The 19,071-nt window shown below is 41.5% G+C and overlaps 1 protein-coding gene and 1 long non-coding RNA gene across 3 annotated transcripts in view; one reads left to right on the forward strand and one right to left on the reverse strand.

The window, feature by feature from the left end:
- Positions 1-19,071, forward strand: part of LOC130840545 (uncharacterized) — a 63,881-nt gene that overhangs the window by 25,554 nt on the left and 19,256 nt on the right. Inside the window, exons 1-3 of one of the 2 annotated variants that reach the window (XR_009050028.1) lie at positions 3,148-3,174; positions 7,019-7,117; positions 7,793-7,839. This is a non-coding gene — a long non-coding RNA (uncharacterized LOC130840545). Of the gene's footprint in view, positions 1-3,147; positions 3,175-7,018; positions 7,118-7,792; positions 7,840-19,071 lie in introns of those variants that run through there. The other variant, XR_009050029.1, reaches the window with a different exon arrangement.
- On the reverse strand, positions 1,064-4,583 carry LOC130840540 (C-C motif chemokine 4-like). Its single transcript, XM_057716159.1, has 4 exons — positions 4,433-4,583; positions 2,329-2,376; positions 1,731-1,842; positions 1,064-1,325 (listed from the first exon to the last, which is right to left on the reverse strand). Exons 1-4 carry the CDS (start codon positions 4,488-4,490, stop codon positions 1,178-1,180), a joined length of 366 nt encoding a protein of 121 aa, XP_057572142.1. The 5' UTR covers positions 4,491-4,583; the 3' UTR covers positions 1,064-1,177.

The following is a 19,071-nucleotide window of genomic DNA, read 5'->3' on the forward strand; positions in this document are numbered from 1 at the left end:
GCTTTTTTCTGAATTTTATGAGACAGTTGACCAAGATTTACTAATTATGAATATAAATGTATGTGCTTTAATAGATATGAATGTAAAATTGATATTAACTTTAGTTTTAAATGTTTTCTAATGTTCTTTTACTTTAAAGAAGTTGTCTTTTAGAAAATTTTATCTGTTAAGAAAAAGAAATCTAAAGAATAGAAATAAGGCAAAAGGATGCAGGGCTTTCAAAGTCATATTAGAACATTATCTGAAGGGCCCACCCCAGGATTCCTTAATCTATAGGGGAAGTGTACTTTTGATTGATATTCTATTTACTATTGACCAGGACTCAGAATTTGTGAAATTACATGTTAACTTGTAACTTTTTCTCAAGCACAGATGTAAGGGATTTTTGTCTAGTAGAAAAGGTAATTCCCAAAGTTACAGATTTGTTGCCCTATAGGATATTACCTTGTTTTTCTCTAACTTAACATTTCAGAATGCCATCCTCAATAACTATATAAATCTCTTTTCCTCAGATGATCTTTGAATCAATTTAATTGTTCCCTCATTAATGGGTTAAATACATCTTTGACACATATTCAGTCTATCTTTGAATGTCATGTTTTTAGCTTTTAAAAAAGTATACTATGATGTCTTGTTTTGACAAAAAAAACAAGAACCCAAAGTTCAGCAATTTCTACAGATTCTTTTTCCTCTTAAAGTTCAAGTAAGGGATTTCCCTGGTGGTAGGGTGGTTAAGAATTTGCCTTCCAAAGCAGGGGACGCGGGTTCTATCCTTGGTCAGGAAACTAAGATCCCACATGCAGTTGGCAGCTAAGCCTGTGCGCTCTAGAGCCCACAAACCACAACTAGAGAGCCCACGTGCTGCAACTACTGAGCCCACACACCCTAGGGTCAGTGTGCCACAACCTGAGAGAAGCCCACGTGTCACAACGAAGATCCCATGTGCTGCAACAAAGATCCTGCGTGCTGCAACAAAGATCCTGCTTGCTGCAGCTAAGACCCGATGCAGTCAAATAAATAAATAAATATTTAAAAAAAAGTTCAAGTAAAGGTAAATTGGATACTTTTTATTAATGCATTGCTTTTGTAACCAGAACAGAACAGCAAATGTTGCTTTTTAAAAATTAATTCAGGCCAGGGCCCTCCTAGGAGGTAGTCGGGGCAAGAGAGATGGAGATTAGCTGGCCCGCTCCAAGTATCCCTTCTCAAGCAATAGTTCTCTCAGGTCCTTCATCATTGAGTCCTGCTCCAGGTCCAACATGCATTTCCGAACTCGCTCATCATTAGGGTTGGCACAGACACGCTGCCCTCCTTTGGTGACAAAGCTGGGGAACAAAGCAGGGAAAGATTACAAACACAGGCGAGTTCAGCAAATGGGGATGGGAAGGCCCATCCTCCCTGCCCCTCAGATTCCCCACTAAGCCCAGCCTGTTCTTTCCTTTCTGCTGCAGGAGTTCAGAGTGGCTCCTCTTTGAGACCCTGCCTCAGCCTCTGAGACTCCCTTAGTGACTCATGGAGCTTCCTTGGGCAGCCTAGCTCCTGCTCTCTCCTTCCTTCCCGAGCTTCCCTCTTCACTGGGAGTACCTTGTACCTGATGCCCTGCAGGATCCTAATGGGGACACAAGCCTTTGCTGACCTGGCAGGATCCAGAGGGTGGGACTTTTCTGGACATCCATCCATCAGGTGCCTCCCCCCTCCCGCAAAACATGGCCAGTGAGCTTGGCGCTTACATGACAGCAGGCCGGGAGCACGCACTGCTTGTTTCTACATAATCTTTCATGAATACACATCGGATATTTCGTGAGGTGTAAGTCACGCAGCAGTCCGTGGGACGGTGAAAGCCTGCAGCAAGAGAGAGTGTCACTTAGGGACTGAGTTTGAGGAAAACTGGATCCTTTCCCCCTTTCCTCCCAAGTACTGGCAGGACTCAAAAGGGATGTTTTCTTTCTCTGCCAGTACTTGCTGGCGTCTTCTTGCTTCACACTCCCCAGGGTTGAGCTGTGAGTCTGAGGGCATCCAGGCAGGACCACGACAGAGCAGGACAATTTCTCCCAGAAGAGGAAGGGCTGATGCCTGCAGAAGGCATCAGAGAACCCCCTCCACCCTCCCCTTATGGGAGCCAACTCTTGGGACAGCCAGATGGAATAGAGGTCATCTATGGAAGAGGCCATCTATGGACCCATGTCCCATCCTGAACTTCTTTGGAGATGTTCACCGCCCTCAGAACCCTCCCCTCCCCTCAGGCCCTGTTAACAAGGTGGATTGAAGCCGTTGAGCAGATCTGTGCCTGCTGGCTGTTTTTAAATACGTGCCATAAGAAAACTTTACCTCCTTGAAGAATTGAATGTTCATAACGCAGGTCTGGTAGCTTGTGTTCTATTTGAGAGAAACAGTGGAGAAGGGAAGAAAAATTAGTGGGAAGCAGCATTGTTTCAACATCTCCATCTATCTCATTCCTCAACCTCATCCCCTGGTAGGGAGGAAAGGATGCTGGACCACTGGACCAGACTTGCCTCCAGGCCCATGTTCTCTATCAAGGCCCTGAGACTTTTCAGGGAGCTTTTGAAAAAGTTAAGACATGAAAACATTCTATTGACTTTGAATACAAAAAGCAAACTGCAAATCCGACATGAATAAATCGGTTGAGTAGCTACATAATGTGTAGTCCACAATGCTTTCTACACACTTCCGGAATTCACAGGGCTCTGGAAACAGACAAATTTTTCATTAACTTATTTAGTGGCACAATTTCACCCAAAGGGAAATGAGGCTATTTACAGGCTTTATTTTCTCCATTAGTATAAATATTTGCATGTGTTTGTTGCAGAAATATTACTGTGTTTGGTTAATGTGTGCTTCCCAGACTCTGCCAGGGATTTTAAGTAATGCCCAGGTTTGTGTTACCTTTCTAAAAGCATATATATTTTATAATTTGATATTGTACATAGTATAAAGTTTACAATTGTAATCATCTCTAAGTGTATAATTCAGCAGCATTAAGTTCATTCACATCTTGTGAAACTCACCACTATCCATCCATGGAACTTTTTCCATCTTGCAAAACTGAAACTCTGCACTCATTGAGCAATAACTCCCCATTTCCCCCTATCCCAACCCCTGGGCCACCGCCATTCTACTTTCTGTCTCTGAATTTGACAACTTGAAGTACCTCATGTAAGTAGAATCATACTATTTGTTCTTTTGTGACTGGCTTGTCTCACTTATTATAATGTATTCAGTGTTCATCCATGTTGTAGCATGTGTCAGAATTTCCTTATTTTTTAAGGCTGAATAACATTCTATTGTATGTATATATCCTGTTTTTCAGTCCATTTGTTTGTCAACAGACACTTGGGTTGCTTCCCCCTTTTGGCGATTAAAAATCATGCTGCTTGGTTGTGCAGATAACTCTTCAGGGACCCGCTTTCACTTCTTTTGGGTATATCAAGAAATGGAATTGCTGGGTCATATTTATTATCCTTTTAAAACCTGTAAAATTCTGCCTTCCAAAATACATCTAGCCCCAAAGATTTGGATAAGGGGTTGTGGACCTGTACTATGCTAATTAGGCAAACACAACTAAACTTTTAGCTCATTTCTTATATAGTTACATATGAATTATAGCAAATGAGGCATGTGCATATACTTCAACACGCTTGATGTGGTGTGTGTGGGGCTTGCAAAATAAAGTTAAATGGTTTTGTCTTTCCATAACAATTTCCTAACTAGCTTGTATCCGAATACCACCACTTATGGCTGTGTGATCTTGAGCAAGTTATCTAGGGTTTCTATGCCTCAGTTTTCTCATTTGTAAAATGATAATAATAATACTAAGCAAAACCACATAATTTGCTGATTTTCTACCCCACAGCATTGTTAGGAGGATCCAATGTATTAATATCTATAAGACACTTAGAACAGTGCCTGCTTGCACATAGGAGGTACTGTATGTTTATTTGTTAAATAAATAAATAAATAAACAAATAAGTAAACAAACAAATAAATAAGATGATTTAGTAGACTTGGGTGAGTCACTTGCCCAGCTTGTCCAATTTTCTCCCTGAAATGATAGTTTTACAGTAGAGGGTACATAATAGTTCTAACATCATAAAATTCTATACTTCTTTTTACAGATTAACAATTTTACTACAATTCTCTAAATCTAGCTCATAATGGTCCTATGTCAGCTAAGAGAAAGCGTCAGATAATTCTGGCCATGAAAGGGAGAGAACTGTTACCCCAGGTGGGACCAGTCACCTTTACACAGTTTTTCCCAGGGACCTAAGGCTGCAGGGAGAGGTCTATACCTCCTGCTGCTGCTTTTAAACAAGTGCCACATCCCTGGTGGGAAAATGGTGCCCCTCTGCCTTTCCTCCCTGGACTGCGAGTTACCATCAAGCTGCCCACATGTGAGAAGGCTCTCTGAACTCACCAAGTGCAGCCTGCGCAGCAAGGATGAGGAAGGAGAGGGCAGCTATCGAGGTCTTCATCTTCCCTGTGCAGAGCCAGTACCAGCCTGAGGACTCCTGGGCGTCTCTGCTCTCTGACTCCCCTGGACCCCAGCTCTGCCCTTGTATTTATAAGAAGAGGAGGACCAGGAAGTCACAGGGCAGAGGTCAGAATGCTGTTCTTTGGCTGTATAATAGACAACATGCTATTTCTGAAAAAGGGAACGAGGCTGGGCAGGCAGCAGGAAGTAGAGGGTAAGGATGACTTGAGGTGTTCCCAACTGCCCAATGGATACAGGCAAAAGGAGGGACTAGTTTATGAAGGATCCTTCCTCTGGGAGGTTCATTGAATCCTTTAATCGAAATTTTTTCCTCGGGAGTTAACCCCATTGAAGGGCATGAATAGCCTGTTATCAGGGGTGACCAGGGGGGATGCTCTAGCATGTGAACCTGGTCACGTGACTCCTCACATAGAATCATGATCCTTGAGTCCTCTCTTTGTTTCACCCCCACATTCAATCCATTAATAAATACTATTGGGTCTACTTTTAAAAACGTGCCCAGAATCTTATTATTTTTCACCAGTCTACTCTCTCCATCTTGTCCAAGCCAACCTTATCTCTCACCAGAATTCTTGCAAAAACCTCCTAGTTTGTCTCCTCTCTCTGCTCTTGCCTCTTTTCATTTCATGTTCAACATTGCAGCCAGAATGATCCTGTTAAAATATAAATCAGGTGAAGTTGATCCTGTTTAAAACCTGGTGATGTCTTTCTAATCCTCCCAGGATAAAGCCCCATCCTTCTAATAGCCTATAAGCCCGTATATGCTCTCATCCCTGTTTTCTCTCTGTTTTCCGGTCCTGTTACTTCCCCTCAATCATTCTGCTTCAGTTATCCAGGCTCATTCAGAGATTTTTTTGTTCCCTCTGCCTTCATGACTTGTCCCTTAAATTACTGTATTACTTTCTCCCTAACTTCCTTCAACTCCTTACTCAAATGTTATTTTTCTGGTTAGTCTTTCTGGGACACTCTATCTAAAATTATAACTTCCCTCTGCTTAAATTTCTTGCCTTAATTTTTCTCCTCTGCACTTAACACTACCTAATATACTATATACTTTATTTCTAAATCTTTTAATATCTGTCTCTTCTTCTAGAGCATAAACTCCATGAGAGCAGAGATTTTTGTATCTTTGTTCCTGGTATAGATTCCCTTGAAAGCAGAGCATTAGAACTGTAGGGCAAAGCTCGATAATTTGGGAAGTATTCCCAGGAGCAATAATGAGACTCTGGACTATTTGATGGGGATTAGTGTTTGATTATGCTGGGACTTTTTGAAGAGCCTTATGAATGCATTGCAGAATATTTTGCCTGGAGGAAGAAAGGAGAAACATTTATCTCCTGGCTTTCATCCCTGTGGCATTCAAAAATATGGCCACAAATTCATTGACATGCTTCTCACCAAGCAGTGGGGTCTATGTTTTCTCTCCTTGAAGTGGAGAAGGCTTGTGACTGGTTCCATCAGTGGAGTATGCCATGTTTGTGACTGGTTCCATCAGTGGAGTATGCCATGTGACCTCTGAGGCTAGGGTGTGAAGAACCATGGGGCATTGAACCTTGATCGTGGGACACTTACTCTTGGAACCCTGAGCCACCATTTAAGAAGACTGACTAGCTTGAGGCTGCCATGCTGTAAGGAAGCCCAAACTACATGCAGGGGTTCTGGTTGACAATCCCAAATGAGCATAGCCTTTAAGTCACCCCAGCCTAAGCACCAGATGTGGGAGTGAGGAAGCCTCTAGATCTGCACTGTCCAATATAGCAACTACTAGTCACATGTGCTTACTGAGCACTTTAAATGGGGCTAATCTAAACCAAGATATTCTGAAAGTATAAACTATATACTGAGTTTCAAAGATTTAGTACCCCCAAAAATATTTTTAAAAAACTCAATATTTTTTTAATATTGATTACATGTGGAAATGATAAGATTTGGGATGTATTGGATTAAAGAAAATACATTATGAAAAGTATTTCACCTGTTTTACTTTTTTTTTTGGCCATGACACGTGGCTTGCAGAATCTTAATTCTCCAACCAGAGATTGAACCCGGGGCCACGGCAGTGAAAGCACTGAGTCCAAAGCACTGAGTCCTAACCACTGGACCCCCAGGGAATTCCCCTGTTTTACTTTTTTAATATGGCTGCTAGAAAATTTTAAATTACATATGTGACTTGCATTGTATTTTCATTGAACAGCACTGCTTTAGATGGTTCCCCACCCCTTTGAGTCATTTCTTTTTATTTGTGTCTTCCCAGGCATGCCCCAGGCATCATGTAGCAGAGATATGCTGTCTGGGCTCTGCCCCGTATGAATTTCTGACCTGTAGAATCTATGAGTAGAATACAGTCGTTGTTATTTTATACCACTAAGCTTTGGGTGGTTTGTTACACAGCAATACATGGTGGGAACAAGCCTTCATTGGCCAGTGGTAGATCACAGATATTAATTTCTTCACACTCCTGGTTTGCTCATGAATGTGTTATGTTCTTTTGTGTATTCCACCCCTCAGGGTCAGAGAAACCCCAGGGCAGGAAGCTAGAGTTATGAAGCAAGACACCTGCATGAAGCTTATGTAAATCCAAGAAAAGTGATGACAGCAGTGGCTGAGGTAAGGGGTGGGGTTGCAAGGATGTGACGTAATACATAATACGGTCCATCCCTTGCTTCCCTCCAATGTGTTTGTGCCTTTATTATGTCTAATCCATCACAAAGCCTCCCTCAAGATGGTTGTAGTAGTTCTTTCAGGCTCAGTTAGAACCCATACTGTGTACTCACACTAGTACATCTCCCCCTTCCCCCCGCCCCCTTCTCCCCAGGAGTCCAGCAGAGACTAATGTTGCTGAGATGGGAACCACAAATAGCTGACTGGGAACTATGGAGAGAGGGGCCAGCACCTTGATTCCTGTGTGTTTTAGGCACTGGGGACGTGGCATCATCTGACAGCCTTTGATTAAGTGCATGTACTGCATTCTGGAGAGGTCCCAACCCTGAAGTCTGTTGTCACCTCAGCTAAACAAATAACACCCCACCATTCTCTTGGTTTGGCTGCTCCTGGGTGATTAAGTATATGATAATACCAGTGGATCACATATACACACTGAATCACACCATTTGCTATAAAATGGATCCCTTGACTTGAGGCAATGTTGTACAAATACCATACTGAGTGATCAGACATTCCGTAAATCCTTGAACCATTGGTCTGGTAAAGGTACTGCTGGTAGAGAAAAAACCCATATCTGGAATGTCAGTTCTGCTAAGCTTGGATTGTTCTCCCTTGCAGGGTGGCAGAGGTCCAAGACACCATATGGCTGTATTTTTTCCTTGGAGGTAAGTGCCATATTGAGACTTAACATCTACCTCTGCGGCTGGAAGGTTAGGCCTTTGGCAGTGGCAATAGTTAAATGGGCCTTCATGAGAGACAGCTCATGCTGTTGGGCTCATGTAGAGCCGCCATCCTTGCCACCACAGCCAAAGGCTTGTTGCAGTAGCATTGTTGTGGCTGAGGGAAGAGGCTGGCTGGCTTCCACGGGACAAGTCATTCTATCCACTCGCTGACTTTCTTCTTTGCTGTGGATGCTACCCAGTGATTTCCAAGCCCCTGTAGTCATGAGTCCTTGTCCAGTACCTCCAGGTTGCACGTGCATGTGTACAGATTTCTGCAGGTTCTCTATCTCAGCATCAGGGTCCCTGATGCAGGAAAAGAGGGGTATGCATGATGGCAAGGTGAGATACTGTAAGATTACACCCACATGGAGCTGGACAAGGCCTGTGCAGGACTGGGTGCTGTAGTGGTAGCCAGAATAGGAGATGGAGCTGACGGATGAGAAGTGGTGTACATAGGTGCCTGACACAGTACCGAATGCATATTTGTTCAGGAAAAGAAACAGTGAAGGCACAAACGTCTGATTTCGCACCATACTGCTGTTTCTTTCTTTTTTTTTTAGATTCACATTGTCCTTTATTTCATTTTTAACTAGAGCTAAGCATACATTTTGTAGACACACCTATCATTGTTAGCAGATGGCTGCATTCATACTAATGAATAGTGTCTTTTTTTTTTTATTGGAATATAATTGCTTTACACTCTTGTACCAGTTTTTGAGGTACACCAAGGTCAATCATCTGTATTTATACACATATCCCCGTATCCCTTCCCTCCCTCGACTCCCCCCCACCCTCCCCGTCCCAGTCCTCTAAGGCATCATCCATCCGCGAGTTGAACTCCTTTTGTTATACAACAACTTCCCACTGGCTACCTATTTTACAGTTGGTAGTATATATATGTCTATGCTACTCTCTCACTTCATCCCAGCTTCCCCTTCACCCCCGCCCCCCCAAATCTTGCGATCTCCAGTCCATTCTCTGCATCTGCGTCCTTATTCTTGTCTTGTCACTGAGTTCATCAGTACCATTTTTAGATTCCGTATATATGAGTTAGCATACAATATTTGTCTTTCTCTTTCTGACTTACTTCACTCTGTATGACAGACTCTAGCTCTATCCACCTCATTACATACAGCTCCATCTCATTCCTTTTTATAGCTGAGTAATATTCCATTGTATATATATGCCACATCTTCTGTAACCACTCATTTGTTGATGGGCATTTAGGTTGCTTCCATGTCCTGGCTATTGTAAATAGTGCTGCAATAAACATTATGGTACATGTTTCTTTTGGGATTATGGTTTTCTCTGGGTATATGCCCAGGAGTGGGATTACTGGATCATATGGTAGTTCTATTTGTAGTTTTTAAGGAACCTCCAAACTGTTTTCCATAGTGGCTGTACCAACTTACATTCCCACCAACAGTGCAGGAGAGTTCTGTTTTCTCCACACCCTCTCCAACATTTGTGGTTTCCAGATTTTTTGATGATGGCCATTCTGACTGGTGTGAGGTGATACCTCATTGTGGCTTTGACTTGCATTTCTCTGATGATTAGTGATGTTGAGCATCTTTTCATGTGTTTGTTGGCCATCTGTATGTCTTCTTTGGAGAAATGTCTATTATGGTCTTCCTCCCATTTGTGGATTGGGTTATTTGCTTTTTTGGTATTAAGCTTCATGAGCTGCTTGTATATTTTGGAGATTAATCCTTTGTCCGTTGTTTCGTAGGCAACTATTTTTTCCCATTCTGAGGGCTGCCTTTTAGTCTTATTTATGGTTTCTTTCACTGTGCAAAAGCTTTTAAGTTTCATGAGGTCCCATTTGTCAATTCTTGATTTTATTTCCATGATTGTAGGAGGTGGGTCAAAAAGGATCTTGCTTTGATGGATGTCATAGAGTGTTCTGCCTTTGTTTTCCTCTAGGAGTTTGATAGTGTCTGGCCTTACATGTAGGTCTTTAATCCATTTGGAGTTTATTTTTGTGTATGGTGTTATGAAGTGTTCTAATTTCATTCTTTTACATGTTGCTGTCCAATTTTCCCAGCACCACTTATTGAAGAGGCTGTCTTTTTTGCATTGTATATTCGTGCCTCCTTTGTCAAAGATAAGGTGCCCATATGTATTTGGGCTTACCTCTGTATACTGCTGTTTCTTGACCTCCCCGGTATAGAAAACATTTTGTGAGTGGTTTTTGAGTACTTCCTGAGTCTTTTATTAATTTCCCTTTCCCCCATCACGAAGCATCATTGGTGACATTTAAGAATCACATAAGCTGTATTTGTTACTTAACTTGGCATAACCGAGGGAGCAGGCTATGTTTCTCCGCATATGCTGCTCCAGCCTCAGAGGTCTTCCAGGGCTCATGATAACAACATCCAGTGCTTATTGAGCACTCACTATGCTCCAGGAACTTTGCCCTGGGCAGTTCCTTTGAGATAAGGTGTTTACTACATGAAGCGCTTACTATAATTATTTCACAATACTGCCTAGCACACCCGTCAGCTTCTTTCCGTAGAGACATACCAAATACCCTGTCATCTCTGCTTGTAAACACTGCTCTTGCCACATGCCAGCATAGAGGCTTGCACAACCTATTTGTGTAGCATAAGCTGTGCTGTGCTATCCTATTACAATGTCAGCATATTTGAGCTAAGATGTCCCCTTGCTGGGGTAGCTCATTTTCTTCCTGCACTTTGTCTATAGGAAATTTCTGCTGTTACTTTCAAATTCCCCCTCTCTCCTTTCTCATCACTCCATGTGTTACGTGTCTGCATCCTGGGCAGGTCTTGAAAGCTCAGGATGGTGTTCCGTGCACAGGTCCCTTTTTAGGAGAGAGGTCTGAAGTTGTGGTTCTTCCCTGCTTTGGTTGCCGCTCATTGAGTTTCCAAGTGAAATCATCCCAGGTGTCTGGCCTCATCTGATGGATGTGTGGTGAGCAAGGAAAGTCCCTTGAGCTCAGATTGTTGTCCCAAGCAAAGGTGAGGTAGCGGTCTCATTCTCTCTCAGGCCAGCCGCATATCTCACTGGGAAAGGCATTCTGGGCTATGTGATCTTTCAACAACTTCAGAGCCACCGAAGAGAGGCCTTGGGGCTGGAACAGTTTCTTCCCAAGAGATAAAGCACTGCACAGCTGTCCTGGGCTTGTTGCCTTGTGTGGAATTATCTTTCTCTGTTCTGGACTCAATGGGTGCACCTTTGTATTGCCTAAGCTTGTGCAACATAGGGCACTAGGCCAACCCCACTACTACCTGCTACTGGTAGGGAGGGAATGGGGCCCTTTACTTGCAGCCCAAGAGGGATGCGTACAGAGCATTCTCCTAAGTGGCCTGGAAGATGGTACCCGCTGGCTGTGGGGGGACTGACACTCGCTGTTAAAGCTGACCTCGCTCTGTCTATTCTCTATGGGAGTAAAGTGCTGCATCCAGTGCCTATGTCAGTTGTGTCCTTCATGGCAATTCTGACCCAAACTATGCAGTAGGTTGACATCCTGGGACAGCTGCTCCTGGTGGCAGACAGCAGTTACCACCTGCCTAACACATCCCAACTTTCAAAGTGCCAGGACTGATACTTCTTTAAGACCCAGATGGCAGGGTGGGGGTGGGGGGACTCTGCCTGGACCCTGTGCTTTGGAGCACTCTTCATATCACAAACACACACAAATTCATCAGAGAACACAAAGGCACCTCTGTCTCTTGGGGGTGTGGTACTCAGGGCTGGCCTAGCATGACCTGCAATACTAAACATCCACTCTTGTGACAAACACAGTTCAGGCCTCGAGGGAAAATGCTGTTCCACCTCTCCTGCCCTATGTCTTTGAAAGGAAACCCACCTAAGTCCAAAGGCTGTGAAGGTTGAGGGGTTGCTACTGCCAGCGCTGGAGGCAGACACCCCTTTGGATGGCAGGGAAGATTTGAACAGCAGAAGCCTTTAGGTAAGAGAAAATATAAGCCAATTAACTTGTCAAAATCTTTCCTCCTAAAGGGTATGAATACCATACATTCTTGCAGAACAAAGGGTGGTTCCCCATGAAGTGCTCAGTATTCATTTTCTTGCTTCTTTTTTGTGCTCCAGTCTATGGCAGTGAACTCCCACATTAGAGCTGTTTACGCAACATTTTCAGATGGTTGCAACATTAAGCAATTCATTGTACTTTAAAATCTGTTTATTTGCTCTTTTATAAATTTCAAATATTGGCACACCTGACATGGGGGCCTCCTTATGGATTCTTGCCCTGGGTCCTTTAAATATTAGGGCAGGCCTGATTGGACCCACAGAGACAGGTGGCTGGTAAGGTGACTCCCTGGTCTACACCACCTCCTCCACGTCCTTACTGTAAATATCTGTGTTTGGAAACAATCCATGTGTATCTCTTCCATCCTTGTGTATGATCTTAAACAGTCTCACTACTGTACATGGAAAAGCCTTTCTTTTCAAGTAGTAAGGGGAATAACAGATCCAACCAACACGTCTTCTGGTTTCTCCTGATGTCTACAAGACTGGGCCCACGCCCTCCTTAGAGAAACACAACAAATCCAAACAATAATATTTCATTAAAGAGTCCATAGCTGAAGTCTGTTCTATAATGTAGAACTGAAAATGGTCTGTGGTCACACAAGGATGGGGTTCCTCAGGTATCTTCTGACCATTTCTGGTATGCCTTGGTGATACCAAGTCAAATAAACAGATTTCCATTTTGTACCAAGCACTTCTCCTAGTGCTAGCTTGGCTATTAGGTCTTGGTTTAAAGATTTGACTCCTTCCTTCCTTTGGTAGCTTATGTACAAAAATGGCTGCAGTAAATCCCTCTACCAGTATGCATGCACTTGGGAAGTCTCTTCCCACACTGACTCTGGTCTTGGCTGTGTGACTTACTTTGGCAAATGAGACAATGGAATGTGTGATGCAAACAGAGACTTGAAAAGTGCTGGCCCTTTGAGGTTCATGCTAGATTTCTGCTGGGAACCTTTATGACATTATATGTACCAGCCCATGGTAACCTCTCGAAGGCTAAGTGACCACATGGAGAGCTGTCCCGTCTGAGAGGTCATCCTAGACCATCGAACCCCAGCTGAGTTGCCTCAGACCAGGAGAACCATTCATCCAACCCACAGAATTGTGAGAAATAATAAATGCTGGCACTTTACAATTTTTTTTAATGTTTTAATTAAGACTTTTAAAAAACAGTTTTAGATTCATAGCAAAGCTGAGGGGAAGTAGAGAGGTTTCCCTCACGCCCCTTACCCCCAAAAGGCAGAGCCTCTCCCACTATCAGTAGCCCCCACCACTGTGGTACGTTTGTTACAACTGGTGAACCTCCATCGACACATCATAATCACCCAAGGACCATAGTTTACATTCCAGTTCACTCTTGGTGTTGTGCATTCTGTGGGTTTGGACAAGTGTATAATTATGTGTATCCATCATTATGGTATCATAGACTATTTTCACTGTCCTGAAAATCCTCTGTGCTCTGCCTACTCTTCTCCCCTCCTCCTCCTCCTCTTCCTATTCCCCCTTCATCTCTTCCTCCTCCTCCTCCACCCACCCCCAACCTGGCAAGCACTGATCTTTTTACTGTCTCCACAATTTTGCCTTTTCCCAAATGTCATACAGTTGGAATCATGCCGTATGCAGCATTTTCAGATCGGCTCCTTTCACTTAGTCACATGCGTGGAAGATGCCTCGTGTCTTTTCATGGCTTGATAGCTCATTTGCTTTAGTGCTGAATATTCCATTCTCTGGAGGTACCACGGGTTATTTACCCATTCACTTATTGAAGGACATCTTGGTGTTTCCAAGTTTCGGCCATTATGAGTAAACCTGCTATCAGCATCAGTGTGCTGGTTTTTGTGTGGACATGATTTCAGTTCCTTTGGGTAAATACCAAGAAGCATGATTGTATGAATCGTAGGGTAAGAGTATGTTTAGTTTCATGTGAAACCGCCAGATTGTCTTCCAAAGTGGCTGTGCCGTTTTGCATTCCCACCAGCTATGAATGGGAGTTTCTCTTGTCCCCCATCCTTGCCAGCATTCGATGTTGTTATTGTTCCGGATGTTGGCCATTCTAATAGGTGGGCAGTGGTATCTTGTTGTTAACACTTGTTTTAGTCTACCACATTTTAGGGTGATTTGTTATGAGAAAGCTAACTGATAATTTCCTCTTTGGGCAATGAATATTGCCTCATCTTTATAAGTTTGCTGAAAGCAAAAGTAATAGTTCCTCATTCAGGAGGAGGCTTACTGCTTTTGGTTGTTGTTATTGAGGTAAAACTCACATAACATAATATTAACATTAATCATTTAAAAGTGTGCAATTTAGTGGCATTTAGTACATTTGCAGTTTGTGTAACCATCACCTCTGTCTAGTTCCAGAAGATTTTCATCACTCCAAAAGGTATTTCATACACCCAATAAATAGTCACTTTCTTTCTCCCCTCCCTCAGCCCCTGGCAACCACTAGTCTGTATTCTGTCTCTGTGGATTTGCTTATTAAGGATACTTCATATGTAAATGGAATAATACTATATATTGCATTTTGTGTTTGACTCCTTTCATTTAGTGTTTGATTTCATATTTTTAAGGTTCATCCATGCTATAACATGGATCAGCACTTCATTCCTTTTTTTTTAAAGCTCTTTATTGGAATATAATTGCTTTACACTCTTGTACCAGCTTTTGAGGTACACCAATGTCAATCAGCTGTATTTATACATATATCCCTATATCCCCTCCCTCCCACAACTCTCTCCCACCCTCCCTGTCCTGGCCCTCTAAGGCATCACCCATCATCGAGTTGATCTCCCTTTGTTATACAGCAACTTCCCACTAGCTATCTATTTTACAGTTGGTAGTGTAAATATGTCTATGCTACTCTCTCACTTCTTCCCAGCTTTCCCTTTGCCCCCTGCCCCCCCCAACCTCGTGTCCTCCAGTCCATTCTCTGCATCTGCATCCTTATTCTTGCTCTGTCACTGGGTTTGTCAGTACCATTTTTTTTTTTTTTTTAGATTCCGTATATATGAGTTAGCATACAGTATTTGTTTTTCTCTTTCTGGCTTACTTCACTCTGTATGACAGACTCTAGCTCTATCCACCTCATTACATATAGTTCCATTTCATTCATTTTTATGGCTGAGTAATATTCCATTGTATATATGTGCCACATCTTCTTTACCCATTCATCTGTTGATGGGCATTTAGGTTGCTTCCATGTCCTGGCTATTGTAAATAGTGCTGCAATAAACATTATGGTACATGTTTCTTTTGGGATTATGGTTTTCTCTGGGTATATGCCCAGGAGTGGGATTACTGGATCATATGGTAGTTCTATTTGTAGTTTTTTAAGGAACCTCCAAACTGTTTTCCATAGTGGCTGTACCAACTTACATTCCCACCAACAGTGCAGGAGAGTTCCCTTTTCTCCACAGCCTCTCCAACATTTATAGTTTCTAGATTTTTTGATGATGGCCATTCTGACTGGTGTGAGGTGATACCTCATTGTGGCTTTGACTTGCATTTCTCTAATGATTAGTAATGTTGAGCATCTTTTCACTTGCTTATTGGCCATCTGTATGTCTTCTTTGTGGAAATGTCTATTTAGGTCTTCCTCCCATTTGTGGATTGGGTTATTTGCTTTTTTGGTATTAAGCTACATGAGCTGCTTGTATATTTTGGAGATTAATCCTTTGTCCGTTGTTTCGTAGGCAAATATTTTTTCCCATTCTGAGGGTTGTCTTCTTGTCTTATTTATGGTTTCTTTCACTGTGCAAAAGCTTTTAAGTTTCATGAGGTCCCATTTGTTTATTCTTGATTTTATTTCCATGATTGTAGGAGGTGGGTCAAAAAGGATCTTGCTTTGATGGATGTCATAGAGTGTTCTGCCTATGTTTTTCTCTAGAGTTTGATAGTGTCTGGCCTTACATGTAGGTCTTTAATCCATTTGGAGTTTATTTTTGTGTATGGTGTTATGAAGTGTTCTAATTTCATTCTTTTACATGTTGCTGTCCAATTTTCCCAGCACCACTTATTGAAGAGGCTGTCTTTTTTGCATTGTATATTCGTGCCTCCTTTGTCAAAGATAAGCTGCCCATATCTGCTTGGGTTTACCTCTGGGTTCTCTATTCTGTTCCATTGATCTTCCTTTCTTTTTTTGTGTCAGAACCATACTGTCTTGATCACTGTGGTGTTGTAGTATAGTTTGAAGTCAGGAAGCCTAATTCCACCAACTCCATCTTTCCTTCTCAAGAGTGCTTTGGCTATTTGGGGTCTTTTGCGTTTCCGTACAAATCATAAGATTTCTTGTTCTAGTTCTGTTAAAAATGCCATTGGTAATTTGATAGGGATTGCATTGAATCTGTCAATTGCTTTGGGTAGTACAGTCATTTTCACAATGTTGATTCTTCCAATCCAAGAACATGGTATGTCTCTCCATCTGTTTGTGTCATCTTTGATTTCCTTCATCAGCGTCTTATAGTTTTCTGCATACAGGTCTTTTGCCTCCTTAGGCAGGTTTATTCCTAAGGTATTTGATTCTTTTTGTTGCAGTGGTAAATGGGAGAGTTTCCTTAGTTTCTCTTTCTGCTTTTTCGTTGTTAGTGTATAGGAATGCAAGAGATTTCTGTAATTATCTTTGTATCCTGCTACTTTACTAAATTCATCGATTAGTGCTAGCAGTTTTCTGGTAGAGTCTTTAGGGTTTTCTATGTATAATATCATGTCATCTGCAAAGAGTGACAATTTTACTTCTTCTTTTCCAATTTGTATTCCTTTTATTTCATTTTCTTCTCTGATTGCTGTGGCTAAAACTTCCAAAACTATGTTGAATAATGGTGGTGAGAGTGGGCACCCTTGTCTTGTTCCTGTTCTTAGAGGGAATTCTTTCAGTTTTTCCCCATTTAGAACTATGTTGGCTGTTGGTTTGTCATATGTGGCTTTTATTATGTTGAGGTAATTTCCTTCTATGCCCATTTTCTGGAGAGCTTTTATCATGAATGGATGTTGAATTTTGTCAAAAGCTTTTTCTGCATCTATTGAGATTATCATATGGTTTTTATCCTTCAATTTGTTGATATGATATATCGCATAGATTGATTTGCATATATTGAAGAATCCTTGCATTCCAGGGATAAACCCCACTTGATCATGGTGTATGATCTTTTTAATGTGGTGTTGGATTCTGTTAGCTAGTATTTTGTTGAGAATTTTTGCATCTATATTCATCAGTGATATTGGCCTGTAATTTTCTTTTTTTGTGACATCTTTGCCTGGTTTTGTATCAGGGTGGTGGTGGCCTCGTAGAATGAGTTTGGGAGTGTTCCTCCTTCTGCTATATTTTGGAAGAGTTTGAGAAGGATAGGTGTTGGCTCTTCTCGAAATGTTTGATAGAAATCACCTGTGAAGCCATCTGGCCCTGGGCTTTTGTTTGCTGGGAGATTTTGAATCACACTCTCAATGTCCATACTTGTGATTGGTCTGTTCATATTTTCTATTTCTTCCTGGTTTGGTCTTGGAAGATTGTATTTTTCTAAGAATGTATCCATTTCTTCTAGGTTATCCAATTTATTGGCATATAGTTGCTTGTGGTAGTCTCTCATGATCTTTTATATTTCTGTGGTGTCAGTTGTTACTTCTCCTTTTTCATTTCCAATTCTGTTGATTTGCATCTTCTCCCTTTTTTTCCTGATGAGTGGCTAATGGTTTATCAATTTTGTTTATCTTCTCAAAGAACCAGCTTTTAGTTTCATTGATCTTTGCTATTGATTCCTTCATTTCTTTTTCATTTATTTCTGATCTGATCTTTATGATTTCTTTCCTTCTGCTCACTTTGGGTTTTTTTGTCATTGTTCTTCTTTCTCTAATTGTTTTAGGTGTAAGGTTAGGTTGTTTATTTGATATTTTTCTTGTTTCTTGAGGTAGGACTGTATTGCTATAAACTTCCCTCTTAGCACTGCTTTTGCTGCATCCCATAGGTTTTGGGTTGCTGTGTTTTCATTGTCATTTGTTTCTAGGTATTTTTTGATTTCCTCTTTGATTTCTTTAGTGATTTCTTGGTTGTTTAATAGTGTATTGTTTAGCCTCCAAGTGGTTGTATTTTTTACAGTTTTTTTCCTATAATTGATATCTAGTCTCATGGCATTGTGGTCAGAGAAGATGCTTGATATGATTTCAGTTTTCTTGAATTTACTGAGGCTTGATTTGTGACCCAAGATGTGATCTATCCTGGAGAATGCTCCATGAGCACTTGAGAAGAAAGTGTGTTCTGTAGTTTTTGGATGGAATGTCCTATAAATATTAATTAAGTCAAGATGGTCTAATGTGTCATTTAAAGCTTGTGTGTCTTTATTAATTTTCTGTTTGGATGATCTGCCCATTGATGTAAGTGGGGTGTTAAAGTCTCCTACTATTATTGTGTTACTGTTGATTTCCCCTTTTATGGCTGTTAGCATTTGCCTTATGTATTGAGGTGCTCCTATGTTGGGTGCATAGACATTTACAATTGTTATATGTTCTTCTTGGAGGGATCCCTTGATCATTATGTAGTGACCTTCCTTGTCTCTTGTAATAGTCTTTACTTTAAAGTCTAACTTGTCTGATATGAGTATTGCTATTCCAGCTTTCTTTTGACTTCCATTTGCATGGAATATCTTTTTCCATCCCTTTACTTTCAGTCTATATGTGTCCCTTGGTCTGAAGTGGGTTTCCTGTAGGCAGCATATATAAGGGTCATGTTTTTGTGTCCATTCAGCCAGTCTGTGTGTTTTGGTTGGAGCCTTTAACCCATTTACATTTAAAGTGATTATTGACATGTGTTTTCCTATTGCCATTTTCTTAATTGTTTTGGGTTTGTTTTTGTAGGTCTTTCCCTTCTCTTGTGTTTCCGGCTTAGAAAAGTTCCTTTAACAATTGTTGTAAGGCTGGTTTGGTGGTGCTGAATTCTCTTAACTTTTGCTTGTCTGTAAAGCTTTTGATTTCGCCATTGAATCTGAATGAGTTTCTTGCTGGGTAGAGTATTCTTGGCTGTAGGTTTTTCTCTCTCAGGACTTTCAGTATATCCTGCCACTCCCTTCTGGCCTGCAGAGTTTCTGCAGAAAGATCAACTGTTATTCTTATGGGTTTTCCCTTATATGTTATTTGTTGCTTTTCTCTTGCTGCTTTGAATATTTTTTATTTGTGTTT

This window comes from Hippopotamus amphibius, chromosome 17 (assembly GCF_030028045.1).
Source record: "Hippopotamus amphibius kiboko isolate mHipAmp2 chromosome 17, mHipAmp2.hap2, whole genome shotgun sequence".
Lineage (NCBI taxonomy): Eukaryota > Metazoa > Chordata > Mammalia > Artiodactyla > Hippopotamidae > Hippopotamus > Hippopotamus amphibius.